General features: G+C 33.4%; 1 protein-coding gene across 1 annotated transcript; it reads right to left on the bottom strand.

The window, feature by feature from the left end:
• Positions 1 to 5,479: 5,479 nt before the first annotated feature.
• Positions 5,480 to 6,360, bottom strand: LOC142642128 (uncharacterized). Its single transcript, XM_075816483.1, has one exon. It carries the CDS (start codon positions 6,158 to 6,160, stop codon positions 5,717 to 5,719), a length of 444 nt encoding a protein of 147 aa, XP_075672598.1. The 5' UTR covers positions 6,161 to 6,360; the 3' UTR covers positions 5,480 to 5,716.
• Positions 6,361 to 13,974: the final 7,614 nt, after the last annotated feature.

The following is a 13,974-nucleotide window of genomic DNA, read 5'->3' as shown; positions in this document are numbered from 1 at the left end:
CCACATGACAGAAAATTTTCCAACTCAATTCACTGTAAGATAATACTTTATTCTATAGTTATGGCTTGCCTCAAACAAGAGAAAGAAACAAACATAGAGATTTTTTCTTGTCTCATCCACGCCCCTTAGGACCCCATGAAGCCTCACCCCATATTGTAAAATTCTACTTCTTGTTAATTTACCCACAACTATTACAATTGTTTTTAATAAAACATGTTTCGTTAATAAAAATATACTTAAAATTACAAATAAATTTATTCTATCAAATCAAACTAATTTTTAATAAAAATTGAATAATATTATTAAAGTATTTAACAAGATAGTATCACAATAAAAACAAAAATCTCATAATACAAAATCATTGATTCAATAGAATATAAACTTGTTTATAATAAAGATAAAAGAAAATGTTAAAATTGGTAACTTACTTTTAACCTTGCTAGAGGAAAGAAAAAAAAAGATGCAAAAAGTCTTGTTGGGTAGAATAAAATAAATGGATGATATGTTTGTTTAAATAGTAGAGTTTTAGGTATGAAAAATTTACACCTCAATGTGGGGCTGAATGGGCGAGTTAAATCTAAAAAGTCTAAATACATCTTCGCCCCACCCCCTTTGTGGGGTGGGGAAAACTCGCGTGGGGCAAAGCGAGGAGTGGCGGGGCAAAATTGCTATCCCTACATGAGACTTTTTTTTTATTTTTTGGGTTTAGGGCCCGTTTGGATACAGCTTAAAACTGAAAACACTGTAACAAAATAATTTTTAAATATGTAAATAGTACCGTGGAACCCACTTTTAATTAAAAAATTGCTGAAAAGTACGTAAACAGTGCACATACTGTGCACGCACAGTGACTTTTGTCTCCTAAAGGACAGATGCGGCAATGAAAAAAAAAAAAAAAAAAAGAAAGAAGGGAAAACGCCTTTCATATAGTTCAAGCATTAAAGAAGATCATAGAATTACCAATTCACAATATAATTCAGTTGAGAAAGTAGCAATTAAATTTTGTTCAAATACTTACCATTTTTTATAGAAAAACGTCTGACCATTGGGAAGAAATTCAGTATATGAAACAAAGAGTGGGGAAGAAGATAATGTTAAAAGAATAAAGAAGAAATTGAAGAAAAACAGTGGGTTTGCAATTTGAGAGATTTATTAGGGTCCGTTTGGATAGAACTTATTGCTGAAAATTGAAAACTGAAAAATGAAAACACTGTAGCAAAATAATTTTTAAATGTGTAAATAGTGCTGCGGGACCCACTTTTCATAAAAAATTGCTAAAAAAGTACACGCACAGTACGCACAGTGTACGCACAGTACGCACACAGTGCGCTTGTCCCCGCAGCAGCGAGAAAAAAAAAAAAAAAAAACAACAAAACGTGGACGCAGCAACTTTAAGCTGCATCCAAACGCCCTCTTAATGTTATTAGAATTTTTTTCTTATGTATTCCACAACGTTGGGAAGGGGTAGAGAGAAACAAATGAAAGGAGAAGTATTTTTTAGGAAGTTACAATTGGTTTCTACGTTAGTTTTTTATTTTTTCACGTGATATGGGTAGTTTTTTTTTTTTTTTTTTTTGGGATATGAATGTGTGGTAGTGTTTTTTTTTATAAAAGGTGAGGTTAGTTTTGGTTATTTTTAGAAGAGATGACTAATGAAGAATGGAAAATGCAAACAAATCTTGTGTGTGCACTGTGCACGTGGTGTGAGATTTTTTTTTTTTTTAAAGAAAGAAGTTTGTATTTGCTTAGAACTTTAGTGAGAAGATACAAGGTGATTTATTAGGTAGTTTTTTTTCTTTCAATTTTGTTGAATTTATGTAGTGATGATGCACAAAATCATTTGTGAGTCGATTATTCAAATGCACAGTGACTGAAGGTACCTAAAAAATAAAAGGTGAAAAACCTACATAGAGCATCAATGAGGTACCTGCCAAAGACCCTTTGAAAGTTGAGTCAGTGATTGGATAATCTCCAACAACTTAAAGTATGAGAGCTAGGAAATTCTATACGTACCTTAAAGAAAAGAAGACTTGGTGCTTATATAGTGATATAGAGTTTACAAAGATCCCGTGAATGTAGGTTCTCTCAGAGGAGAGTGTAGTGTTAATGTTCCTAGATTCTCAGGCTTAACTTCCAATGTTTGGAGGATACGAATATGTAGTAGGATCTTTAGGCATGGGGTGCAAGTTCTTTCCATATGGATACACTTGAGTGGAGGACACGCAAACGGTGTGAAGCTAAGTATGAAGGATAGTCTGTTAGGTTGGTGTCGTCAGTCACATGATGTGTCAGACAGGTAAGTGTCTAACTATTGCTCTAGGAGTCACCAAACACATAGGAGGCCTAATGATCCCTTAGTCCCTGACGATGCTCTTTGACATGACTAACCTATGAACCCTTATCTTGTGGGATTGGAGGTTTTTTGTTTTTAAGAAACTTCATTTTAAGCATAACAATAATGAATGATTGTGTTAAATTTAACAATCAACACGTCAACTTGCTTAATTTATCTAAATTTATTATACTCCATGTAATTGGTTCGTGTTAATATCAAACACAAGCTTGATATTAGCATGCCGGTCCACCCTAGATCGGGGTTTGACTATAGACCTAGTAACTTAATTGGATTGCTTATGTGATGTTTGCTCAAGGTAAATTTGGTTGTCTTTGTGAGGTAAGTGTCTTCTTAATGGAGTTCTAGAAAAATAATCATTATTGCATGTAACATTGTTTTCGGGTTAAATGCATTTTGGAAAATTATTTGTGAACTTATATTTTCATAAAAAGGTGATATGTTTTAACCTTGGGAAAGAAAGTGCATTACATTTGATATTGCATATGAGAAATGCATGATTTGTTAGCATGGAAAAGATTGGCATCTTTGATTCAATCATTGACAATGGATTTCTTGAATTTATTGCATTATTTGCAATTTTTAAAGAAGTTTTATCTTGAGTTGTGTTATTGGAAAGTTGATAGAAAATCTTCAATATTTGAAAACCTTGTGAATTTTGTGGAAATCTTGGTTATTTAAAAACTACTTGGAAGTTTGTTACCTGAATTGATTGCATAAACATGTGGGCTCTTTATGTTTCACCCGTGTGCCGCGATGTTAGTGATTACCCAGTGATCATGCAGCTGGATGTTGTAGTTTATGTGACATTGGTATCTTAGCACTTGACTATGTTACAAATATTAAATTTCGCTTGTATGACAACAGTGAGGTCCATCTTTGTGACAAATGATGAGTTCTATCTTTGTCTTGTCATGTAGACTTTGGGTTGGATTATCTAGTTTAGAATGGTGTTATTAACTTATTATTACCTATAGTATATACAATGTAGTTTCATGGCGAGATATTTTGAGAAAGCTTTATACTGCATTATTCCAATCATTCTTATCATGTTATCAATGAAAATGATTTTGCAAAATTTAGATGGTAATTCCCAATTATCATGAAATTTCCACTCCCCCTACCCTATTATTTATGCAACTTACCGCTTTAGCTCATCCCTTTATTGATTCATGTTCAATGCCGATCATGGAGAGAATTCCATCACCTTCCATTAGTCAAACCCATTCCCCCACTCTGATCAATAACCCGTTCAATGAGGGGTTGTTCCCTTTGCATGCACACAGCACACCTGCCCGATCCTGCTCAATCCTAATTTGAGATTTGTCATGGAGTTAAATTTTTTTATTTTCAAATTTAACAAGTTTTGGACTTAATGGGCATATTAAATGCATAAATATTTTGTTGCAATCATCTTAAATAGGTTCCATCTGGTGTGATTGGGCATTCCAATTGCTAGTATTTGCCCTTTGTGCAATGAAAATCCATATAACACCTTTTCCTCCATTGTCACTTAGCAAGAGCAGTTTGATTCTCCTTTTGCAATCAGAACCACTGAGCTAAATCAAGTTTCAGTTCAATGTTGGCTGACTGAGTGCATACAAAGAAACAAAAAGCTCACTCAATCTAACATGTTTTTCCTAAAGATCCTTTTCACCACTCTATGGCTAATATGGTTCCATAGGAATCAAGCATGTAGTCCATGAAGGGAAAAGGCCAGGCCCAATGGAAGTAATTCTCACATCTAAATGTCTTGTTTGAGGGTATCATGCAGATTTTGGCAAGGAACAATGCCTCCTCAAAAACTCTAAAATCCTGCATAGTGGTGGTGTATCTGGCAACTCCTAAAGCTAGACAGCAGTAGAAACAGAAAAATCAAACGATACATCTACGCCTATGAAGCAAAGAACAGAATAGGCGACAGGGGTTTTTGTTGGATGTAATAGCAGTAATACATTAGGATAAAGCTAAAGCTTGGAGCCAATTTTTTTATTTACTATTATTATTTTTTTAAAATATTTGTATATATATATATATATGAGTATTAATTTTAGCAATCTTGTTTTATAAAATTACACTTTGCCCCCTAACAATATCATTGATTTTTTTTAAGAGTAATATTATAGCCACAAATTTTTCTACAATATTTGTACAAACTGTTGAAATAGTAAATTCTTATTGGTTCGTATATAGGCCTACCACTTATATCATTTTTTTACTTACCAATAACTACTCATCACATCATTAATTTATAAAAAAAGTTTGTATTTTTAACATTTTCCTCCTTTTAAAGTCCATAAAAAAATTATAGATCTAAAATCAAAAACAAAATATACAAACCCATAAAAATTAGCGCAACAACAAAAATTACCAATAACAAAACTAAAAAAAATTAAGCCCAACCAACAACAAATTTTACCCAAAACAAACAACATAACTCTCTAGAAAATTTTAAACAAAATAATTTCGTTCTTACCTAGCAACAAACACATGCATCAAAGACAACTTATAAATAAATAAATAAATAATCCTTAGCCTCTAAGTAGCAAAGCCGGAGGATGGAGTTACTGCACACAACCAACAGCAGAGCAGCCACTAACTCCAAGTCTTGGCTCTGTTCCGAATACAAGAGGCTTCATTGGAGGCCATTTTGAAAGCTAGAGGGATGGGATTTGGAAACATCATTGTGCTAACCAATATAAGGAATTTAGGAATGGTGTGCAATGAGAGGAAGAAATCCCAATGGCAGGGGAAATCGATTGTAGCTGACTTTAATTTCCTAAAGAAGCAAGGGATAAATTTCCATCTTATAAGGTGAACAGCCTGTTGATTGAACAATGTAGGCAAGGAAAGTCGGCAAAATGGATCCGTAATTTCGGGAAAAGGATTGACTCTAAGGGCCTGGGCACACGGACCGAGGCCAAATGGCTAAGGCTTTCTTGCTCTATGTGATAGGGGCCACACCCTTTGCTAATGGTGGTTCTATGTCCCCAAATCCAATTTTGTTTTGAACCCTTTGTTTGAATTGGCTACTGTAGCATCTAGAATACAGGTCCACCATTACTGGGTTCCCACTCATAGAAATAAAAATCACAGCAACCATCAATGTAATCAGCAAATATAATCTTTAGAGAGAGAGATAGAGATTCATAATATTGAGAATTATATGGAGTGTTTGATAGAACAAGCTTGCATTCAAATTTTAAGTTGCCTGATTATGGATCTAGGCTTTTTTCCCGTGTAATTAAATATTGATTAAAAAAGAAATTCAAATGCAAACGTATGTAGTAATAAAAGAGAAATAATCCCATGTTAGATGAAAGTCCAACATAATATAACATTGGGGGATGCAATTTGATCCCTTTAAGAAGGATGAACCTTGTTACCCGAAATTCCCTTCCAAGCTGATTTCATGGAAGCAGTAGCAGAATTCAGTGCAGCCTCTATATACTTCTTTGAAGCAATAGTTGCTGCCTTTTCAGTCAAGTTCCCCATCTTCCTAGCCCTCTCAGCAGTTTCCTCCAACTTGTTCAGCTCAGCCTTTGCCATGCTTTCTAGTTCCTCCTCAAACCGTCTGAACTCATCCATGGCGCTATCCATGACCGAATCAAGGTAGTCCTCAGCTTGTTGCATGGCAACCTCAGCTTCTTGAGTTTCTTTTTGCTGTTCTAGCTCCATGGCTGCCCATGAATTGTAGGCCTCGATCTCAAACAGCTTCATTAGGTCTTCAATGTTGGATGGGTCGAAGCTCTTGTCTTCCAAAGCTTGGTTTGATAGGAGGGTGAATTGATAGATGAGATCATCCATTTTTAATTTCTTGAGTTGAGTGGTGCAGAATCTGCAGATCTATCTTTCTGTTTTACTGAATGCTCAAGAAAGAACAAGGTGGGTGGATCAGTGGGACAAGAAAAGAAAAGAATCATACAAAGCATTGGTTGTATATGTATTATGTATGTCCTTTGAAAAAAAAGGGACCTTATAATAATTGAGAGGAAAAAAACAAACCCCTTTTGTAAAGTTTTATTTTATATATTTTTTTTTTATAATCCCTTTTGTAAAGTAGTAGATAACGTTCAACTACACTCTATATCATATTCTAAAATTTTAGCATAAGGTAGCATCAGATTCTAAAAAATAAAAACAACAAATAAGAGTACCTAGAAAATGGCAAACAGCATCAGATTCTAAAAAATAAAAACAACAAATAAGAGTACCTAGAAAATGGCAAACAGCTTTTTCTCAAAAAAAAAAATGGCAAACAGCTTATCAAAAAAAAAAAAAAGGCAAACAGTAGCGTGTAGTTCATGGACCCAACATAATGACTTCTGTTCATAATTTTGTTGTTCTATTGAAAACAATTAGACAGTGTCTACATTTGACCAAAAATGAAAACCATCATTTTTTTTTTTCTTATAATTAATTATAATAATATGAGAGGGTTATGAGTTCCAGTTAGCTCAATTGCTAAAGTCTCTAATAGTTAAATAAAAGATTTTGAGTTTAATCTCTGTCAACATTAACAAAATAATGTGAAAGGGTTGAACACTAAAAAATATCAAAAGGTGCTAGTTTTTTTTTTTTTTTTTTTTTTTGAGAAAAAAACACAAACACAAACACACAAGGGAGAGGAAAAGAGGTTGTTAAACTACAAGACTCTTATAAAAAAATATATAAAAAATTAAATCCCTAAAATATTGCTACTATTAATTGGTTAAAGCTTAAGGGCTTCTTAATTGGTGGTTGGTTAATTTAAGAATGGTGTACAACAGTTATGAATTTTCATTGTATCCTAAAAAAATTTATTGTTCTTAATTTGGGCAGGGTGAGGTGTAAATTTTGTGATTTTATAATTCATAAGGCATAACTTATATATAATACCTTATGTATTGTCATAGGCCCTTCTTAAATTTCAACCACATTTCTTACTGAACACCTTAGCAAACTTGCAATTAGAAAACCATCTTTTTCTATTTTCTTTTCTTTTTTTCCTCTAACCCACGAGAAAACTTTTAGCTTTAGACCTCCCGATAGAAATTACAAACTTGCCACAAGGTCTATAATTGATCTAGTCATCACCAAAACCCACAACCTCTAACCCCCACTCAAAACCTCAAGACACTAGCACAAGCGTGTTTCCGACGACTAAGACCAAAAACACACAAGCTACTAAAGCAAAAAAATAAAATAAAATAAAGGGACCAAAGCAAGAAAATTGGGGCAATCAATTTTGGTTTCGTTAGACAAAGGTTTTGGGAATGCTCTAGGTGTGGAGTGTGGATTGAGTGCAAGGAAAGTGACTCGAGTGAGTGAAACTAATAGTTTTGGAATAAGTTAAATCAATTCTCAATTTGAGCAATGTTTTTTCCGAACCATATCTCAATGGAGTAGTGAGGCTTGATTAGCAAGCACTTTTCAATGGTGCAGGGGAAAAAGAACAAGTTAAAGAGATTTTGATTTTGGAAATCAAATTGTATTCCTTATTAATTTTGATTTTGGAGATTTGGAACTCTAGGGGAAGGCATGAAAGAGAGAGATTTTATATGTGTGTGTGTGTGTGTGTGTGGCTTTTGACAATGATGAAAAATCATGTAAATATAGCAATTCTCTAACATGCCTAGAAGGAAAATATCATAATTTGAAGTTGGAGAGACTAAAAAAAAAATTCTCCCAAGCTTGGGAAAAAAAAAAGAAAAAAAAATAGAAAGAGAGACAATATTTTTACGGTTGTTTACTAAATGTTTAATAAGGCATGTGCCTAAAATTTAAGAGAAAAATTTAAGGAATAGTAATAGTTTTTTTTTTCCTAATTTATAAAGCATATATTATATACTCCCACTAACTCAAATGATAGTATTTTCTCAACAAAAAAAAAAATCTCAAATGATAGTAAGAAAAATAAATATATAAATAAGAAATAGAACGAAGGTGATGAAAAGATGTGGGAGGATGACTTCTCTTATCTCATTCATCATAGCTGGGAATCTTGATTTTAGACTTTTTATAATTTTATTTTATTTTATTTTATTTTTTGCTTTTTGATTTTAAACTTTTTATTGGAGAGTGGGACCAATGCCACTTGACAATTTGACAAAATAGCCAATCCTCAACATTGCTTTTTTTTGAATTCCATGCGCGAACAAGTCATTCAAAAGTACGGAGCTCTTCTCGACGCTGTTTTAGTTGTTTTTCATTCTAAAAGCATCCACATCAGTTGGTAAATAATTATGTATAATGTAAAAAATTTTCAATTTTACACATTTTGAGCTACATCAGTAGAGCTAAAATTGGGTAAAATAGTGTAAACCCATCCCCAAGCTACAGTACCGTGTATATTTACACGGTTACTGTAGCTCATTTATACAATATTTTATCATTTCTCCTTCGCTCCTTTTTTTCTCTCTCTGATCCGTTTTCAACAGACTCATTCTCTCATCTTTTTCTCAACACAGAATATACAGAGATATACTTTGCTCAAAAAAAAAAAACACAGACATACACAAACAAACACGGATCGGTGCTTGACTGGTCGGAGCTCGTGGGTCTTGCCGTGGATCGGAGCTCGTGGACGTTGGATCGGAGCTGGCGGATCGGCAATCGAAGCTGGCGGATCGGCGATCGAAGCTGGCGGATCGGCGATCGGAGCTCGCGGGTCGCGATCGGAGCTCGCAGATGGTGATCTGAGCTCGCCGATCGGACTCGCGGATGGTGATCTGAGCTGGGATCGGAGAGGGAGTTGATGGAGAGGGAGAGGGAGAGGGAGAGTCTGAGAGATGGGTTTAGAGAGAGAGAGCAAAAGTGAGAAATGAGCTGGGAGAGAGAGAGAGCGGTAATTTAAGAGGTAGTTGGGGGAAAATAATAAAATATTAAAAAAAATTAATTATTTAATTAAAAATGTGGTAGAATAGATGAACTGATGTGGAGATTTTGTAAAATTAAATGTATAAAATAGAAAAAGTGGGTTTTTAGTGTAAAAGTGAAGGTGTAAAATGAAGGAGCTGGTGTGAATGCTCTAAAAGCGTGCGTTTGGGAAGCATCCCATTCCTGTATTTGTGCATTTGCTGAAAAAATATGCGTCCTATGGTACAGTTTATGAACCCATAAAAGTCATTAAAACACAAATTTTAATATAAATTTAGGTCTTACAGTATTATTTATACATTTAAAATTATTTTGCTATAGTATTTTCAGTTTTCAGCTTTCAGCAAATAAACAGTATCCAAACACACCATTAAATAAAGTTTTTATGTCTTCCCATCAATAGTTAAAACTTAGCTCTTAATTTAATCTCTCTCTCTCTCTCTCTCTCTCTCAATATAATTCACCTACCCTCCAAATGAAGATAAAACAAAAAACCCAAACGAACTGCATCAACCGGTGGGGTAGGAAAAATGGCAACAAATTTGAAATAAGTAAAGGATAAAATTTAACTACAAACTTGATTGTAACTTAAGGTTACAACTTTTATTAAAAAAATTATCATAGTTACTGTGCGTACCCAAATTATGGTTATTGGGCTCAACCTCTACTTTGGGCTCACAATCTATTTATATCGTGGTCTTAAAATTTCCTACTATGGGTGGTCCTGTGCTTGGTGACCCAAATGCTCTCCAGTTTCAGCAAGCCCTCCTCTCACAAATTTGCTTTCCTTTCTCTCTTAGTTTCGTCGCTCTTTTTTATCAGTTCTCTCTCCCAATTTTTCCAACCCCATACTTCTCATCTTAGTCTCTTATTTATAATGTAAAGTCAGTGGGAATGTCATGATTATTCCTAATTATTAGTGGAGATAGGGTTCCAAATCCATTGTTTAGAAGTGGATATTTTCGTTAGGAGTGGTAGTAATGGCATTGGAATTGGTTCCCACCTCCTATAGGCTGTTTGGCAGCAATATTCCCCAAGGTCTTACCGAACAGCCAAGACGTGTACCTCCGAGTAATCATGTTCCCATCTGAGATGCAGTTGACTGAGATCACAGGCCCAATGTGCCTTGGGCCAAGCACTGCGACACAGGGCTCGGGCCCACGACTTAGTAGGCCTGGATCCTTACCCCGTACAAGCGGTTGGGCCAAGGATTGTACCATAGGGCCAAGGTCGAAGGCCCAAAGGGCTTGGGGATCCCGTACTGTACAATTACATATTTTCAAAATCTAACCGTTAGATTGTATATTCTTCATACTCTTAATACACATGTCAAATTTTATTTCAACCGGATGTTATTTAATATATGATCCATACACTTACTTTTTATGCATAATTTTAGACTATAAAAACTTACAATTTAAACAATTGATTAATGATATAGATATTAATTTTTAATCTTCATGAAATTTTGCAAGCATGGAGGATATACGAAGAAAATGTAATCTAATGGTGGATTTATCAAAATTCATATCTAATAAAATGATATTGAGTAAAGTCATAACCTTACACTACAACTAAATTTGAAGCCAAACTTTGTCCATCAGTAAATATACAAGACTTTTTATTTATTTATTATTTTTAAATTCTAAATAGCTCTATTAAAAATATAAAGATTTGTCGATCAATTTTTAGTTACAATACTCTTGATAATTGATATGTAAGTAAGACTTTTTTATTTTAAGAAACATATGTAAGTACCACTTAATTATTATTTTGTTTTAAAGGATACATAATTTACTAAGCAAAAAACGAATATTTTGTTAGATGAAAGAGTGAAAAATTGTGGTAATACTTTGTGAGATAAAACTAGTGGTGACTCAAGGCCTAGGCCCACTTGTTCCAATAAATTTCTAAAGTTTTTTAGGGGCCCATTAAACAAATAAAAGGCCCCAAAATTATACAAAAAACCTAAAATTGAAGAATGATAGCTAATTTTTTTAAAAGAAAAAAAATTGTGTGGGTTTACATTCTTTTTCCATCTTCAAGAAGGCACCTAAAATATTGAGCCAATAGAAATCTAATACTATTGAAATCCTACATTTTTTTCAACAAAAAATTGTTACGAGTTTTTTATAATCTACCAAGTAATCATTGAAATATAAAAATCTATTTCCCTAACAACTTGTTAAGGAGATATTGATAAAACCAAAATACAATAACTATATTAGCAATTTTGTATCTCAAAAATAAGAAGAATGGGCTATAAACAAAACAAATATAAAAAGTTAAATAAATAATTTTTAAATTTATCGCCTTAAAGCCCAAAATGTTTTGAGTTTTGGCCAGGCCCTGGATAAAACATTAACAAATACTATTTTGTTGATAGTTTTAGTAAAGAGATTAAATTCTGTAAAGATGAGGTGTAAAACCCATGTTTTACACCATCTAGTAAGTGATTGCCACATTAACATTTTACTTAAAATTCAATACATCCTACCATACCTAATAATATCTCGATAGATTCCCAATTTGGTTGGATTTATGTATGGGTATTAGAATTGATTGAATGTGATTGTGTTTATTCTTAAATATGTGATAAGATAATGTGGCATGTTGGAATTGAAGTGGTAAAACATGGGTTTTACACCACGTTCTTATAGAATTTAATCTCTTTAGTAAAATATACATATCATACAAAATGTTATGTGTATATACATATTTTAGAAAAATTTCTCATTTATCATACAAAATAACTAATATTATTAAAAATATATTTCCTATAATGAAAATAATAAAATATGTATTTAATGTTTTCCATATTATAATTTACAAAAGTACCTTATAATTGCTATTATAATTATATATTTAATGTTTCTATTTGCAATATAATTGCTTAGTGTGTCAAAGCATATTATTACATACAACAATAATATTATTGTAGGGATAAAAGGCCCATAGAGTACAGTGGACCGTGGGCCTCGTCCGGGACGTCTAGTAGTCCGAGGATAAAGATGAGGTAGAGAAGATATGCGAATTCAAGCGTCGAGGATGAACCACGACTGGGAAAGTTTAGGAAGGTAGTCCAAGGAAGAATACCTCATTGGCTAAGTAAGGCAAAGGTCATGATGTACGAGCTGCCATCAGAAACAACTTTAAAGGAAGATTCTACTGATAAGAATGAGTATCAGAGGAGCATAAGACAAATAAGAGCTGAGAAATATCAAAGGAAAAGTTGTTTCCACCGCATTAATGCTTTACAGCTAACCCTCTAGTCGCATTAATGTGGAGGTGATGCTGGAACAGTGACCAGCAGCTTTACAGCTACACCCGAAGACTTCAAGAAGATGCTGAGAGGACAAGGATAAGGACCAGTAGCTTGCCCTACACGTGAAGGGTGGAGATGAAGAAGAACATAGTATATAATAGAGAAAGAAGTCCCTGATGAGGGGAGCAATTGAAAAAGAGAGAAAAATAATGTAGCATCAGGAACAGGACTTGTAACCAAAATCAAAAGAAGCATATATATATGATTTAATCTCCTCGGACCGTGCCGAGGACGATTTACTTCGTGAAAAACAATCATGTTCTTGTTTTATTTTCATTTGGGCTCACTATAGTTATCTTCCGATTCAATAAAATCTAGTTTTCCAGCTAACTCTATAAATTTATTGTACTGGGCTTTTTGGGCCTAGATACTTTTCCCTTTAGGATAGAGAACCATTCTAGCCCTTACAATTATTTTTATTATTAAAAACAATATTTTTAGCTTTTTTTTTTTGTTCATGTTTGACTATTTACTATCAAATATCAAAATTTTCATATTTTATATTAATCCTTCCAAAAGATAAAAAAGAGGCTCCAATTGCCACAATTTTTCTTAAAATGGATCTTTTCAAAGAAAGCTTATTTTGAATTCATAAAAGCCTTCCAAAGGGGTATTTCTCAAATCTATCATCTTTAAAACCCCTTTTTAATTTTGAACTCCACAACCAAAAACCTTGTACTTTCACCTTAAAAACCTCTCTTTTCTTCATAAAAAACCCATAGAAACCATTTTCTTAAAATCAATTTTTTTTTTTTTTTTCTGAAACGACTTTGGTCCTAGGGTTCGTTTGAATAGAACTTATTTTGCTGAAACTAAAAACTGAAAACACTGTAGCAAAATAATTTTTAAATGTGTGAATAGTACCGTGGGACCCATTTTTAATGAAAAAGTTGCTGAAAAGTGAAGTTTGTGGATCCATAAATAGTACACAGTGCACTGTTCATGGTTGAATTGGTTAAAAGTTGTGGCTACTGTTCATGCACAGTGCATGAACAATAGCTTTTGTCCCTTAAAAGCTGAGAGACTGCGAAGGGGAAAAAAAAAAAAAGAGCTGAAACGTGAATTGGAAAACGTAAACGCAGATAATTTGTATCCAAACGGATACCTAGTATAGGTTTCTAAAAATCCTTTCTCCTAAATTAAGTGTGTTCTTCCCTTGTTTTGAATCCTATTCACAAATGGTTTTAATCTTAAAATTTGTTTTTATGAAACCCATTATTTATTATTATTCTTTCAAAACCATTTTTTCTTCACAAAATAGTGAAACACAAAAGTTTTAACTTTCTTTAAAAGGCGAACAAAAACCATGGACTTTTATCTCCTAAATTGTTCCTGTAAGTGCACAATTGCACCTGGACCCAAAGAAGATTATGGGCTCAGGCCTAATGAGCCTTAAACAATAAAATTTGTAAAGTGTGGGCTTGAAACCTAGGTTAGA

This window comes from Castanea sativa, chromosome 7 (genome assembly GCF_040712315.1).
Source record: "Castanea sativa cultivar Marrone di Chiusa Pesio chromosome 7, ASM4071231v1".
Taxonomy (NCBI): domain Eukaryota; kingdom Viridiplantae; phylum Streptophyta; class Magnoliopsida; order Fagales; family Fagaceae; genus Castanea; species Castanea sativa.
This window is presented reverse-complemented; position numbering and strand designations above follow the sequence as displayed.

Coding starts and splice junctions, on each gene's coding strand:
- LOC142642128 (XM_075816483.1), bottom strand. CDS start 6,160: ATGGATGATCTCATCTATCAATTCACCCTCCTATCAAACCAAGCTTTG.